This window comes from Leopardus geoffroyi, chromosome B2 (assembly GCF_018350155.1).
Source record: "Leopardus geoffroyi isolate Oge1 chromosome B2, O.geoffroyi_Oge1_pat1.0, whole genome shotgun sequence".
Taxonomy (NCBI): domain Eukaryota; kingdom Metazoa; phylum Chordata; class Mammalia; order Carnivora; family Felidae; genus Leopardus; species Leopardus geoffroyi.
This window is the reverse complement of record NC_059332.1, coordinates 118,617,139-118,632,243: the sequence shown is the minus strand read 5'-3', so window position 1 is coordinate 118,632,243 and position 15,105 is coordinate 118,617,139. Positions and strand designations below refer to the sequence as shown.

Sequence of the window (15,105 nt, the reverse complement as noted above, 5' to 3'; positions counted from 1 at the left end):
GTGAGGGGCAGATGGTTTTAGGTTTCTAGATGTACCACACTGAATGTGAGGCATTGAAACAGTTATTTTCTGAAAATCCCAATTGATAAAAATAATCACATAAGTCTAGTTTCTATGCAACCTTCCAGGAGCATGTCTACTTCAGAACGTGTATGATGCACATGTGGTAGATGTGACAATTTTCGCAGCCTCAGCTTTGCTCTTGTTTTCCTAGTAGGGCCATTCCGTATCTTCTTCAGCCACATGCTTCTTTCCATCATTCATCTGTTCATCATCCCGTCTCAAGAAGATTTGAGATAATTAGTGGCAAAAAATATATATAGTAACAAGTACACTATAAGTAAAAAGTAAAAATCGGCACCAAGAAAAAACATAAATTGTCACAGCAAGAAAAGAACAGAGGGAAGTATAGATCACAGAAGTGCAGATCATGAGATCTGGGAGTTGGATTCTGAGCTTCCCAATATTTAGAACGAAAGGGGATGCACGGTGGTTCTTGTCAGGAACGGGAAGAGCACACACAGCACGGTTCCTTCGGGATCAGTGACTGCTCCTTTGCTGACCACCCCCACAGGGTTCCGGGCCACACGGACTTTATGATTGGCCCCCAATCCTTTCCTCAACTACCTTCCACCCTTCCTGATAAGAGCCGCCCACTTCACTTCTCCCCTTCGGATCACTGCTCATCTCACATTCCACAGGACTCCAGTGGGGCTGCTGGTCTACCAGAGCAACCACTGGTTCATACGGCACCTGGTGTAAATGTTTTTAAGTGTCCCTTCCTCAAGACACTTAATTTCTAACTCTGGGAAATTTTTCATAATATACAGCTTTTATTAGGGCATGAAAGTACTTTATGCCATAATATATAAATTACAACATCTTTGATACGTATGATACCGTCCAAGGGTGTGTAGTTTATAACCTGTACCTTCCCTCAGATTTTATATATGGGGAGTAGGAAAGAGAAACGCATTCTTCTCAAATGCTGAACAGGAAAAAATGTTCTCAAGAGCTGCTGGAAGTCACAGAGCTTGAGAGGGTGAGAACACAGAAGCTGCTGGCAGAGACAGATATGGAGGGCTATAATGCCCGTCAGTCAGCCTCAAGGTCAACTCTATCTACCGTACTCTTGTTGTTTGCAAGTGTGTGTCAGTAAGTTCTCCCTTTTAATAAAAAAAAAGAGTAAATTTGCCTTGATGTATGTGACTTTCTGGCACCTGACCTCTCACTGCTTTGACTCTTCTGACTGACCTTTTCTATTTCTGTTCTGACTGACTGATTCCCAGATCCTTTTAAGAATTCCTCAGACTTTTCAGAACATTCCACAGACAGCCTTGACCTCCTGGCCTTCATTTTTCCCTTTAATTTCCAAAGTTGGGAGACCACAGCTTCTCATTCCAAACATTAATTTCCACCTGGCTGCAGGTGTAATTCCCCCCACACCTAATTCACCAACCTGTCCCTCTATCACGCACTGACAGTGAACATCATTCATTTGGAATGAGAGAATTGGTGTAAAAAAATATTCACCAAAATTATATGTCAATTGTGTCTCAATAAAACTGGGGAAAAAAAAGAAATATTCACACAAAAAATCATAAGTAAGATTGGTAAGGTTGCAGAACACATAAACTTTTTTTTTTTTCAATGTTTATTTATTTTTGGGACAGAGAGAGACAGAGCATGAACGGGGGAGGGGCAGAGAGAGAGGGAGACACAGAATCGGAAACAGGCTCCAGGCTCTGAGCCATCAGCCCAGAGCCTGACGCGGGGCTCGAACTCACGGAGTGCGAGATCGTGACCTGGCTGAAGTCGGACGCTCAACCGACTGTGCCACCCAGGCGCCCCAGAACACATAAACTTTAAAAGATAAATTATTTTTAAAGAATTTCATAAACGATGAGTTAGTTTAAAAATAATTTTGTTCTAAGTTTATTAAATTGATCTGGGTGATGGATTTTGTTAGAAAGATCTTAACAATTAGTTGCATTACTACTACCTATTTTTAAACTGTATTTCTTTTTGAAATAATGTTAAAACACAGCCAACCACTGTGTGCCAGTTACTAAACTATATGGTCCCTCAGCTCTGAACTCACCTTCTTTATTCAGCTTTATGATACTGGAGCTGGGAGCCAGCAAACATATTCCTCCTTTGCCAGCTAGGTCTTTGATATGATTAGTACCCTCCAAGGTTGTATAGTTTACAACCTGTACCTGCCACAGCTTTTACTTATGGTTCTGCCAGGAAGAAGTTCCAGAGGGAAACTGGACAGCTGCACAAGGGGGAAAGGAACTCGCCTTTTGTGGTTTGCTCATTGTTCCTGGCAGTGTTGCCCCAGCTACAGCTCAGCCCCTGATAGTGGCTGCTCATTCCAGTTGGGTCCAGTTTTCACTTATTTCCCCACTCCTGGAACCAGCCTCACTGTATTCCCTCAGAGAGAAGAGCAAAGCAGGCCAGTGTCCACTCCTTCGAGGCTAGAATCCCAGCTTTCCAGGGCCCATTTCTGAGTTCTGGGGCACCTCTTGGGAGACAGCAACCCCTCCTCAAAGGTCTGAGTCTCAGATCCATGAGATCCTTCCCCACGGTACCCCAGACTGAAAGTCACTACCTATGTTTTTTCTCAGTATTGCCTATGCAATACTTTATTCCTCCAAAATTTATTTCATTAATTTCCTATGTGAAATCCTCCGTTAAAAATAACCAGTGTGGGGGCGCCTGGGTGGCGCAGTCGGTTAAGCGTCCGACTTCAGCCAGGTCATGATCTCGCAGTCCGGGAGTTCGAGCCCCACGTCAGGCTCTGGGCTGATGGCTCAGAGCCTGGAGCCTGTTTCCGATTCTGTGTCTCCCTCTCTCGCTGCCCCTCCCCTGTTCATGCTCTGTCTCTCTCTGTCCCAAAAATAAATAAACGTTGAAAAAAAAAAATTAAAAAAATAAAAAAATAAAAAAAATAACCAGTGTGGGGTGCCTGGGTGGCTCAGTTAGGCGGTCGACTTTGGCTCAGGTCATGATCTCACGGTCTGTGGCCTCAAGCCCTACGTCAGGCTCTATGCTGGCAGCTCAGAGGCTGGAGCCTGCTTCCGATTCTGTGTCTCCCTCTCTCTCTGCCCCTCCCCTGCTTGCTCTCTGTCTCTTTCTCAACTAATAAACATTAAAAAAAAAAAAACAAAAACAAAAACCAGTGCAATTCCAATTTGCTTGACCAGATCCTAAATGACACAAACTATTTCTTTATCTTCCCCACACAAGTTTGTATTTCCCGAAGACTAAGACATGAATGACAAAAAAACAAACAGTACAAAGTCAGGAGCAGCTGAAAGGCTGTTTTTTTTTTTGTTTTTGTTTTTTTTTTTTGGAAAAACTGCTTATTTTATGAACATGCTTCTTATAAAACAATTTATTATGCCTTTGAATATTTAAAGTTCGTATCGTTTCACATATACATCTTTTAGGTTCTATGAAACCTACAAATCTGCAAATTTAATTTTATAGAGAAGATTAGTGTATACTATACAGTATACAAATAGCATCACATTGAATTGTTACCTTAAATTTACTATACCCATATTAGGAAAATTAATTTAAATAAACCTAAATTTGGAAAAAATATTTTCATAAATTATGAAATTATAAAGACAATAGGCAACACACCTGAGCTTGCTATCTCTAGGGTTTATTGGTACCAACTCCCAGTGTTACTACCGAATTCAACGATCAACATTTAATGTGGTGCATAAGTACAACAGGATACCTAGACAAGAGCCCAAAGTTGTATATTACCTTTCTGTTTTAAAGCAAAGTTGTTGATTCTAAAGAAATTAGTTTAAAATAGTTGTTTAATGGTTATTATAAAATAAAAAATAGAGAGGCACGCTGTCTTTTTTTCATAAAAACTTTGGTCCTCCATTTAAGGTGGCTTAAAATTAAGAATTATTAATGTAAATTTGACTATGATAATTTCTCTCTGCTTTAGGACTCCATTTCAGTATCTTCATTATTTAAAACAAGAATTATTACAAACATAATTAACATACTACTGGGTTTTATATATCTAAAATCACCAAAAGACAATGTGTAAAAAACTCACACTCACTGTCCTAATTCTGCCTTACCGGAACCATACAGAATAATTCTTCTTTTCCTTCCATGTTAAAGCGTCCTCCAAATATTTCAAGACAACTAATTCATCTGTCTTATTTCCTCCTAGTTCAGCAGCCATAATTCCTCAGCCTTCTTTTTTAAATTTTTTTTAATGTTTATTTATTTTTGAGAGACAGAGCATGAGTGGGGGAGGGGCAGAGAGAGAAGAGGACACAGGATCTGAGGCAGGCTCCAGGCTCTGAGCTGTCAGCACTGAGCCTGATGTGGGGCTCGAAATCATGAGCTGTGAGATCATCCCCTGAGCCGAAGTTGGACGCTTAACCTACTGAGCCACCCAGGCGCCCCTCTCGGCCTTCCTCTTATGATGTGGTTTCCAGGCTCACCATCCTGGCCTCCCTCCATGGGACACACTCCCGCTTGTCAGAATTCTAAATAAGGTCTGAAGGCTATAGACCTACATAGAAAGTCTTAGACTAACAGATCATCTGCTTGCCATTTTATTAGCTATCATAAACATCAATCAAAACTCTGAAAAAGCTGAGCTTCACAGCTAACTTGAGCTGAATCTTTTAAATGCTTAGAAAGTGTTAATTTTATTTTTGCTCTAACAGTCAGATGTGAGACATCAAATTAACTTACGTGGCAAATGCCAACACCAACATTCTAACCACAAAGACAAAGGGGAGGTGAGGGGAGGGACTGTGGAAACATGTAAAAAAGTAGGTCACCCTTTTCCATCAGATTCCTTCTTCCCTCTCCCATCAGCATTACCAACTAGGTGAGCTCTGTCTCTCTTGGGAATGTGAAACCTCTCTATCTACTCCAAGCATCCTGTTTTCACAACACTTTCTCTCAGGCACTGTAATTTTTCTATATATATATCTTAGGCTTACAAATGTCCTTGAATAAACTCACAAGTTTTGGGGGCAGTGTGTAGAAACAGAAAATTATAAACCTCACATACCTTTGACTCAGCCTTTGGTAAAATTAGTATCATGTATATCCTAGTTTACCACAGACTTTTAGGTTAAAACTATACTTGTTCTTTATATTTTCATCACAGAGTTCAGTTCTTGTCTATGCCTACTTGCCAAGGACAAAGAATGTGACTGTACAATGGAAAGGTTGCTTTCAATAGTTCTGGGTTCTGTTAACTTGTATCTTTGACATTATAAGTGTTTGCTGTAGGAAACTTTATTTGCTAAAATGTTTGTTGTAGAAATGGGGTTTGCCTGCGTCAGGCTGTAACCACTACCTGTGATGGGAGTCTGAGGCAACTTCCACTCTCAGTGGTAATTAACTCACTCTTGCTGGACTTGGCTCACGTAGCCGTGTAACTTCCCTGCTATGGAAGGGGTGTGGCTTTGTTCATTCCACTGAGAACACCAAGATCTTTCATCTTGGCTTTTTCCGCTCAGGGCATAATAAACACTGGGAAACAACACATCTCTTTTTAAAAAGTCATGGTAAATTAAAAAGAAGTCCTCCAACAATAGGGACTGTGTGTCATCATCACCGCACCTTTCATGACACCTGGCTCAGAGCTTTCCAAATGTATGGTGCTCAACAATACTAGTTAAAGTGCACGGAATACCTCCTTAAAACAGTTCTCACTTAAAGCTAAATTTCATTGCCACCAAAATGGAACATGAAGGTTCAGAAGAAATCAGAGTTTTCACTTTTTTTTTTTTTTTGAGAGGTTTCACTTCTTTGACAGGTTTGTAAATATTTGTTCCAGAATGGGTCCTACTCTTACAGATACCAAGTGTCCTCTGTAATAGTATCTGAAGCCTTCTGGTTGCAGGTGACAAAAACTTAAGCCAGTTTAAGCAAAGAAAAAGGGGAGGATTTACTGCTTTACGTGATAAAGAAGGTCTTCATCATGGCTGAACTCAGAGGTTCAGATATTATCATCAGGATTGACTCTTTCTCTCTCCTTCTCTGGTCTCCTTTCTGTGCTGGTTTCATTCTCAGGAAGACTCCCACTGACTCCCTATCAACCAGCAGTCTTACGTTTACATTCTTTCCATGCACAACCCAAAAGGAAGATAGACCCTCTATCATATCTTAGGGAAGACCCTCAGTTAACTCTGCTTGAACCACATGTCTCTCCTAGGGTAGGGAAGTAAGGCATCCTGCCAGACAGACCTCAGGGAGAAGGGGAGGGAGGGCCTCAAAGGAAAAAAATGCTACACAAAGTCTACTCAATAATTCAAGGTCTGGAATTTGTAAGACCCCTTTTTCCCCTTCTGGGGATGACAGAAATAAAACCATAGTTCTGCCAAGCTGATTTTTAAGATGACTACAATTATATTGACTGGGTCTATTACATGCCCATCACAGTGTCAAGCATTTTACAGACATTAGCTTATTTAATTCCCATAATAAGTAGATATCTAAGATAAGAGTACAGAGGCTTAGAGAAGTTATATAGTAAATATTAGAACCAAAGACGTAAGCTGAGTCTGTCTCCAAAATCCCTCGCTTTCAGCACTGAGTTTTAGCACTCTTCTAAGTTTCTTTTCAAAAATGTGTGGATGAAAGCTCAAAGACTTACATATTAGGACCAACTTAATTAACAAGAAGGCAATTATCTACAGAAAGTGATTTATCAGATGCCCTGAAAGAGTTTTACTGGTTGCCCAAAATTCCTCCACTAGAGATTATTTTGAACTAAGTCATTACTGCTGCTTAATTTATTTCATTGTTTTACTACAAATACTTCCCAAGAGCCCTTGGGATAATAAGCCTCGTTAAAATGCAAATGCCCCAGGAAGGGGTAATACAGGAAGCTTTCTTCCATTAGTCAAAACCTTTATGTTCATCAGATTCTCCACTCCTTCTTCACATGGCCCTCACCCAGGAAAGAAGACACAGGGACAGGTCACATCACATTGCTCGACAGGGCACCTGGGTAGAGCTCACAGCAGCCAGTGACTGCACTAGAGGCTGGAAAAAAATTCTACAACCTTTGTGCTCCCAATGAAAATTACTCAGTATTTGATCAGACGATCCAGGGAAACTGTAAAAATGGTCTGAGAACAGCAACAAAAAGAAATATAGTTCCTCTATAGCCGATGAATTAGCAAAGGGAATCAGGGAGTTAAGACAGGAATAGTAACTATGAGAATTTGCACTAATGTTCCTATACTTAATTTTAGAAACATAAATCTCTTGGGTATACATTATTTAGCAAAGGAAAAGAAAAATCTAGTCTTTAGTGACTATGGTTAAATTCTTTAGATCACACAACATTACAGGTGTTACCACAATATTACCCACAGGGATCTTATTCAAAGTGTAGTCTCAGGTTACACAGAGCACCACTGGCTTCTCTGTGCTTCGCTGCTTCAGAAAGGGGGCAGAGGATACTGAACTTCCTGGAGTCCCAGCCTCCTCCCAGCTTGTGGCCCCACGCACCCCTAGAGGACTATGACAGAGAACTCCGAACTCCTGGCTTTGAGCCACATCCCCTCTCAACTGGGACGCTTTGGAAGCATTTAGTTTTCAATGGTTTCACTTCATAAGCAGTTTTCCAAATGATCCTCATGTAGTACCTGACACAGAAAGCATTTAATAAGTGAAAAAGAAGAGGAGAGAAGGGGTGGGCAAGAAGGAGGAGGAGAAGGAGAAAGAGAAGGAGGAGGGTGGAAGAGTGGGAAGAAGAAAGAACTGTATTCTATCTATACTATGTATTTCCTAGCCTCTTAGTTCTACAAGACAAATGGGGAGAAGCTAAATAAACTTTCAAGACCATGGTAGTTCAATCCCTTCCTAAATGTGAGGAAGTGGGGTCCAGAGAGGTTAGTAACTTCCCCAGTGTCAGACAGGATGTTGGTAGCAGAGCTGAAGTTCTCACCCACGTCTCCTTACTCCCAGTCCTGTGCTCTTTCTACAGGAAAAATTTCACACCAAGGGACGGGCCATATGTTTTCAATAGGCAACAGCAGAAGCAGAGCTTTGCTGTGTCCCTGTGTACAAAACATTTCTACAGGCAAGGAAGGAAAATGAATGTTGTTGTCCACGGATGGGAGGCTCCCTATCACACATTTCCTGGGACACATGCTGTGCCATCTAAGTGAGACCATATTACAATGCTTCTAGCACATTCAGTAACCAAGTTCTTTATAGGTTATAGCATTAACCAGCATCATTTCAAATTCTGTACTCTGACAGACTGACTTATACTCAAGTTTTCTCATACTCGTAACAGGAAATGTGTATCATTCTTGTCATTAAAACATTTAGAACATGCCTCCTCTGGGTAACACACTATGTTAACCTCTGGGGCTATAAAGAGAGGTATGTGACAAGGGCCCTGAATACGTGGTACTTTAAATCTGTGAGGAGGTGGAATACACACATGAAACATAACCTCAAAGTTGGTGCATCTCAGTGCAAAGAAGAAGAGCAAAGGTAAGCCTGTAAGGTTTCTAGGAAGCCGTTCAGAGATTTGGAAAGTCTAAATACAGACTTCCCTTAGTGTAACTGAACAACATCCACCATGGCAATTAAGGCTCAAAAATATAAGTATTCACAAGACATGAAATGAACACTGTTTACCTCATTAAATATTAATGTAATATCATCAAATTCCAAATCATCAGAAACAAACTATCTTGAAATCTGGCTCACATTTATGAAACAAATACTATCCTGGTAATTCGTGCCAAACAGAAAAACTATATTGAGAAATATTTCATATATAAAAGCAAAATATGTATGCACTGTTTTCTTGTTGTTTTTTTTAATTTTTTTTAACGTTTATTCATTTTTGAGAGACAGAGAGGGACAGACTGTGAGTGGGGGAGGGACAGAGAGAGAGGGAAACACAGAATCAGAAGCAGGCTCCAGGCTCTGAGCTGTCAGCACAGAGCCTGAGGTGGGACTCGAACTCACGAACCGTGAGATAGTGACCTGAGCCGAAGTTGGACACTTAACCAACTGAGCCACCCAGGTGCCCCATATGCACTGTTAAAACATATAACCTCCCAACAAAAAAGGGTTAGGGCTGGATGGCTTCACTGGTGAATTCTACCAAACATTCAAAGAAGATTTAATACCTGCTCTTCTCAAATTCTTCCAAAAAACTGAGGAGAAAGGAATGCTTGCAAACTGATTTTATGAGGCTGCCATTACCCTGAGGCCAAAGCCAGGCAAGAACACCATAAAAACAGAAAATTACAGGCCAATACCCCTGATGAACATAGATGCAAAAATCCTCAACAGAGTATTAGCAAACCAATTCACAAATCCATTAAAAGGATAATATACCATCATTAAGTCAGATTTATTTCAGGGATGCATGGATAGTTCAACATCAATCAATGTGACATTAACAAAATGAAAGGTAAAAATCGTATGATCATCTCAGTAGATGCAGGAAAAGCATTTGACAAAATTCAACATCCATTTATGATAAAAATTCAATGGGTATAGAAGAAATGTACCTTGACATAATAAAGGTTATATACATGACAAACCTACAGCCTTTAAGACCAGAAACAAGACTAGGATGCCAACTTCCCCCACTTTTATTCAGCATAGTGTTGGAAGTCCTAGCCAAAGCAATCAGATAAGACAAAGAAATAAATGGTATCCAAACTGGTAAGAAAAAAGTAAAATTGTCACTATTTGCAGATGACATGACATTTTATAGAGAAAACCCTTAAAATTCTACCCAACATTATTAAAACTAATAAATGAATTCAATAAAGTTGCAGTACACAAAATTAAAATACAAAAATCTGGGGGGCCTGGGTGGCTCGGTCAGTTAAATGTCTGACTCTTGGTTTTGGCTCAGGTCATGATCTCATGATTAGTGAGTTTAAGCTCTGTGTCAGGCTCTGCACTGAGAATGCTTGGAATCCTTTCTCTCTCCCTCTTTCTCTGCCCCTTCCCTGTTTGTGTTCTTTCTCTCTCTCTCTCTCTCTCTCTCTCTCTCTCTCTCTCTCTCTCTTTCTCTCTGTCTCTCAAAATAAATAAACTTTAAATAAAATAAAATACAAAAATCTGTTGCATTTCTATACACTAATAACAAACTATCAGAAAGAGAAATCAAGACAAAAATCTCATTTATAATTCCATCAAAAAATATCTAAAAATAAACTTAATCAAGAAGGTGAAAGACCGACCTGTACAGTGAAAACTAGAAGTCATTGATGAAAAAACTAAAGAAGACACAAATAAATTTAAAGATATTCCACACTCATAGACTGGAAGAATTAATATTGTTTAAATGCCCAAATACCCAAAGCAATCTACAGATTCAATGAAATCCCTATCAAAATTCCAATGGCATTTTTCACAAACCAGAACAAATACTTCTAATGACTGTTAGAACCATAAAAGACCACAAATAGCCAAAGCAATCTTAGGACAAAAGAATAAAGTTAGAGGTATCACACTCCCTGATTTCAAACTATACTTACAAAACTATAGTGACCAAAACAGTACGATACTGGCATAACAGCAGATACATAGATTAACAGAACAGAACGGAAATAAACCCATGCAAACAAAGTCAATCAGTATATGACAAAGGAGACAAGAGCATACAATGCAGAAAGGACAGTATCACCAATAAATGGTGTTAAAAAACTGGGCAGCTAGGGGCGCCTGGGTGGCGCAGTCGGTTAAGCGTCCGACTTCAGCCAGGTCACGATCTCGCGGTCTGTGAGTTCGAGCCCCGCGTTGGGCTCTGGGCGATGGCTCAGAGCCTAGAGCCTGTTTCCAATTCTGTGTCTCCCTCTCTCTCTGCCCCTCCCCCGTTCATGCTCTCTCTCTGTCCCAAAAATAAATAAACGTTGGAAAAAAAAAAAAAATTAAAAAAAAAAAAAAAAAAAAAACTGGGCAGCTAAATGCAAAAGAAAGGAACTGAACCACTATATAAAAATTAGCTCAAGGATTAGATTTGAATGTGAGACCTAAAACCATAAAACTCCTAGAAGAAAAGACAGGTGGTAAGCTCCTTGACAAGTGTCTTAATGATTTGGTTTTAGATCTGTCTCCAAAGGCAAGGGAAATAAAAACAAAAATAAACAAGTGGAACTACACCAAACTTAAAAAGCTTCTGGGGAAAAAAACAAAAACAAACAAACAAACAAACTCCTGAACAGTGAAGGAAACCATCAACAAAATCAAAAGCAATCTATTAAATAGGAGAAGACCTCTGCTAATTATATATCCCATAGAGGCTAATATCCAAAATATATAAAGAACTCATACAACTCAATGGCAACAACAAGATCTGATTTAAAAATGGGCAGAGGATCTGAATAGACATTTTTCCAAGGAAGACATACAGATGGTCAACAGACACAGATGAAAGATGCTCAACATCACTCATCATCAGGCGAATGCAAATCAAAACCACAATGAGATACCACCTCACACCTGCCAAAATGGCTACTATCAAAAAGACAAGAAATAACTAGTGTAGGTGAGGATGTGGAGAAAAAGGAATTCTCATGCACAGTTGGTGGGAATGTAAGTTGGTGCAGCCACTATGGAAAACAATAGAAAGTTCCTCAAAAAATAAAAAAATAGAACTACCATATGATCCAGAAATTTCACTTTTGGGTATCTATCAAAATAAACAAAATCACTAATTTTGAAAACATACATGCACATTTATATTCATTGCAATATTATTTATAATAGCCAAGATTTGGAAACAACCTAAATATCCATTGAGATGAATGGATAAAGAAGATGTGGAATACACACACACACACACACACACACACACACACACACACACAGAATACCAGAATACTACTCAGCCACAAAAAAAGAACGAAAGATGACCATATTACAACAACATGAGGGTATTATGCCATGTGAAATAAGCCAGACAGAGAAAGAGAAATATTGCATGATTTTACTTATATGTGGAAGCTAAAACAAACAAAATAAAACCCAGACTCATAGATAACAGAGAACAGACTTGTGATTGCCAGAGGGGAAGGAATAGGGAAGTGAAATGGGTGAAGGGTAACAAGAGGTACCAAATTCCAGCTATGATATAAATAAGTCCAGGAAATATAATATACAGCATGGGGAATACATATGGTATTAACTTTGTATGGCAACAGACTATAATTATCAGTCCCCAATGTATACACATGTCGAATCACAATGTTGTACACATGAAATTAATTAATATAATATTTTAGGTCAATTATACCACAATAAAAAGACACATACTTGTAAAATTAAAATATGTGTCTTGTTGAAATACATACTGTTTTATTTTCAGTATCACAGAATATCAGGGTTACAAAGTAACCAAGTTGCCAATATATCCAGTTATTAGCTCTTCTGTTCACCCTTCACAACATTCCTAGAATGGCTTCTCATCCTATGTTGAATACCTCCAGTGACAGTAACTACTAGCTTATGAGGCAGTATGGTTCATCTTTGAACATACATCTATCTCATTCTACATAAAATCAATGTACTTCAAAATGGGAAAATCTGCAATAGGGAAAGAGCAAGTAGAGGGTTTTCTAATTAGTTGCGGAAGTGTCTGCCTTTAGTTATTAAGTTTTCCTTTGAAGTCTACTTAATGAGATTGATAAAGTACAGTGGTCAGTAAGGCTGTACAATAACATTCCTATTCATGGACATCCCCTTCAGGAAACTCACTACGAGAAACTAGGCAATTCAGAGAAAACAGGAGTTATTATAAGAATTCAGCAAAAACTACTAGATTGAGAGTATATACAACATCTGTTCATCCTACAATATCTACAGTATGTTTAATGTTAAGTATGTTCCTGTGTAGCAACAGAAAGAATTGGTCTTGCAATGAATGTATTTGTTAATCTTGTAAGAAGCATGCATTTATTATCAGTACATGCTATTCATTATGGCCCAAAAGTATACAGTTTAAGAAAATGTTCATTGCTGGGATTTAAACAAAAAGGGTGTAGTCGCTTTGTGCTGCATTAATTGAAAAATAAACCATTTTGGGTTCTACCGTACTTGACTATTCACCCCATTACCAAGATTTCTGACTATGTACACAGTTAACTCCACACAAACTTAGGTCCCTGCACAACTAGTTGATTAAACAATCATTTTGTTTGCTATCAATAGATTAAAATAGCACTAACAAACAAATTAAATGGGAATACTTTTTATGCACCACCACCACCAAGGGTAAAAGCAGGCTAAAGCAGCAGTGGGAGGGGGAAGGGGGTCACTTGAATCTTACCACTTGGCCAGCTGGGTATATCCTTTCTGTACCTCTGCAGGACGGTAGAGGACGGGCTTTCCAACTCACCTGTGTTTTGAGAATGACATCCACAAATTTAAACTTTCACCAAGACCTCGTTCAATTCTCCATAATTTGAGCTGCCCTAAGGAGGTATATTCCAGAGCCATCATCCTTTACAGCAGAACTGAAGGATGTGGGCATTTGCATTTTTGTGCTGTGTCCCTAGTAGGTCCCCACTGAGTTTGTTGGCTCAGAGCAGGCTAACAAGGCTACTAGGTGGGGACACAAGGACGATTAAGACCCAGGAGGTTACTATACAATCAGAAAAATGATGGGCCCTCCCAAATGTCTATTGTGGACTCTTTTACATGTTACCAACACAACTTATGGACTGCCTATCTACAGTTAGTGCTAATTTACTTGTTTCTTGAGGCATGCTGGCTAATGAATTCTCTAAAACACTTTTTTTTCCAAGTCCCCTTCGTAAGTACTATTAGATATGTGTTACCAGCAGCACAGCAGTGCCTGGCAGAGAAGCTTCTCTTTAGACCATCCTGTAGCTGACAAATTAAACACGGCGTCAGAAAACAGCTGATGGGATGTGTGATGATGGAGTGTGGAGCAGATCGTGAGGAGAAAAACAGTGAAGCAATGTCAAAATCAAAGACAACTGCAAGAATGGGGGGGGGGCAAAAGGTCAGCAGCAGTGGTGAGGGCAGAGGAGAGAAAAGGGGTGCGAATGCATTGATCCCAGCCGTAATCTGCACTTCTGAACTAGAACTTCACTTCAGACAGTGTCCTGTCCTCATTTTCTTTTTATAATTTTGGAAGTTGAGGAAGTAACCCCCAAAAGCAGTATATGCCACTTCCTATCAAGCTATATTAAGCACTTACATAAAATACAAGACTCTGCACCCCACAATTCCAGATGAAAAAGACAGAGAAGACCAAATTCCTCAATGAGGTGAAAGTTGACTTCTGTTAGCACCAAGAAGACTGCTTACCCAGGGGGAAGGAGAGAAACCGAATAGAAGGAAAGCAGGTGTCGAGGGAAAATGTGGAGCAGTGGAATAGGAAGTGGGGAAAGGTAAAGAAGGATAGGGGAGAATTCACTGTCCCTACGTCTGTCCACACCACAGTGTTTCAGATGCGGGTGCTGTTTAAGCAATCAGTCAATCAACCGTAACCCTTGCGAACTACAAATAAATCATTCTGACAACTACCTGGAAAGTTTCAGGCTGTCACACTAATGCCAGTGCTCATTGTTAAAAAATGAACAATTCTGTGGTAGACTCATCTTGGGTTTTTAAATCAGGTACCGTGCGATGTCATTCTCACAGGTAAAATTTGCAGCACACCTATTGGCTCTTGTTAATAATCAAATGCTCCAAAGTCTCCCAACGTTTATTCCAAAGCATTCCCAGAAGATTTCTTGTAAAAACAGGCTTATTTCTCAAGTGAACAGGTACAGGATGTATATTAATTTTTTTCAAAACCTGTCCCTGGCTGGTTTCCAGAACAAGCAGCAGGACATATAAGCCAGATGTGGACCTTTGAGTATCTGAACCAGATATCAGGAGATTCTATAGACTTACTTAAATCTATTTAAGCAAAGCACTGATGTGACAGAAATATGGCTGCAAATTTGGTAAGTATGACCACAAAAAGAACTACAAATTCAGTATTGGGGGGGCAACTAGTGTAAGCCAAGTCCTATTCAGCACACTAAGTAAGCCAAAACGTAAGGGAGTATGCACAACCCAGTGAGGAAAAAGCAA

General features: G+C 39.5%; 1 protein-coding gene across 8 annotated transcripts in view; it reads right to left on the bottom strand.

Moving 5' to 3' along the window:
- The window catches only part of AKAP7 (A-kinase anchoring protein 7), a 153,286-nt gene that overhangs the window by 26,169 nt on the left and 112,012 nt on the right, over positions 1-15,105 (bottom strand). For 4 of the 8 annotated variants that reach the window (XM_045499620.1, XM_045499621.1, XM_045499625.1 and 1 more), the window contains one exon: positions 13,325-13,393. The exons of the other annotated variants lie outside the window; for them this stretch is intronic. In XM_045499620.1, coding sequence (XP_045355576.1) covers positions 13,325-13,393 — 69 coding nt within the window. The remainder of the gene's footprint in view (positions 1-13,324; positions 13,394-15,105) is intronic. 8 annotated transcript variants of the gene reach the window in all.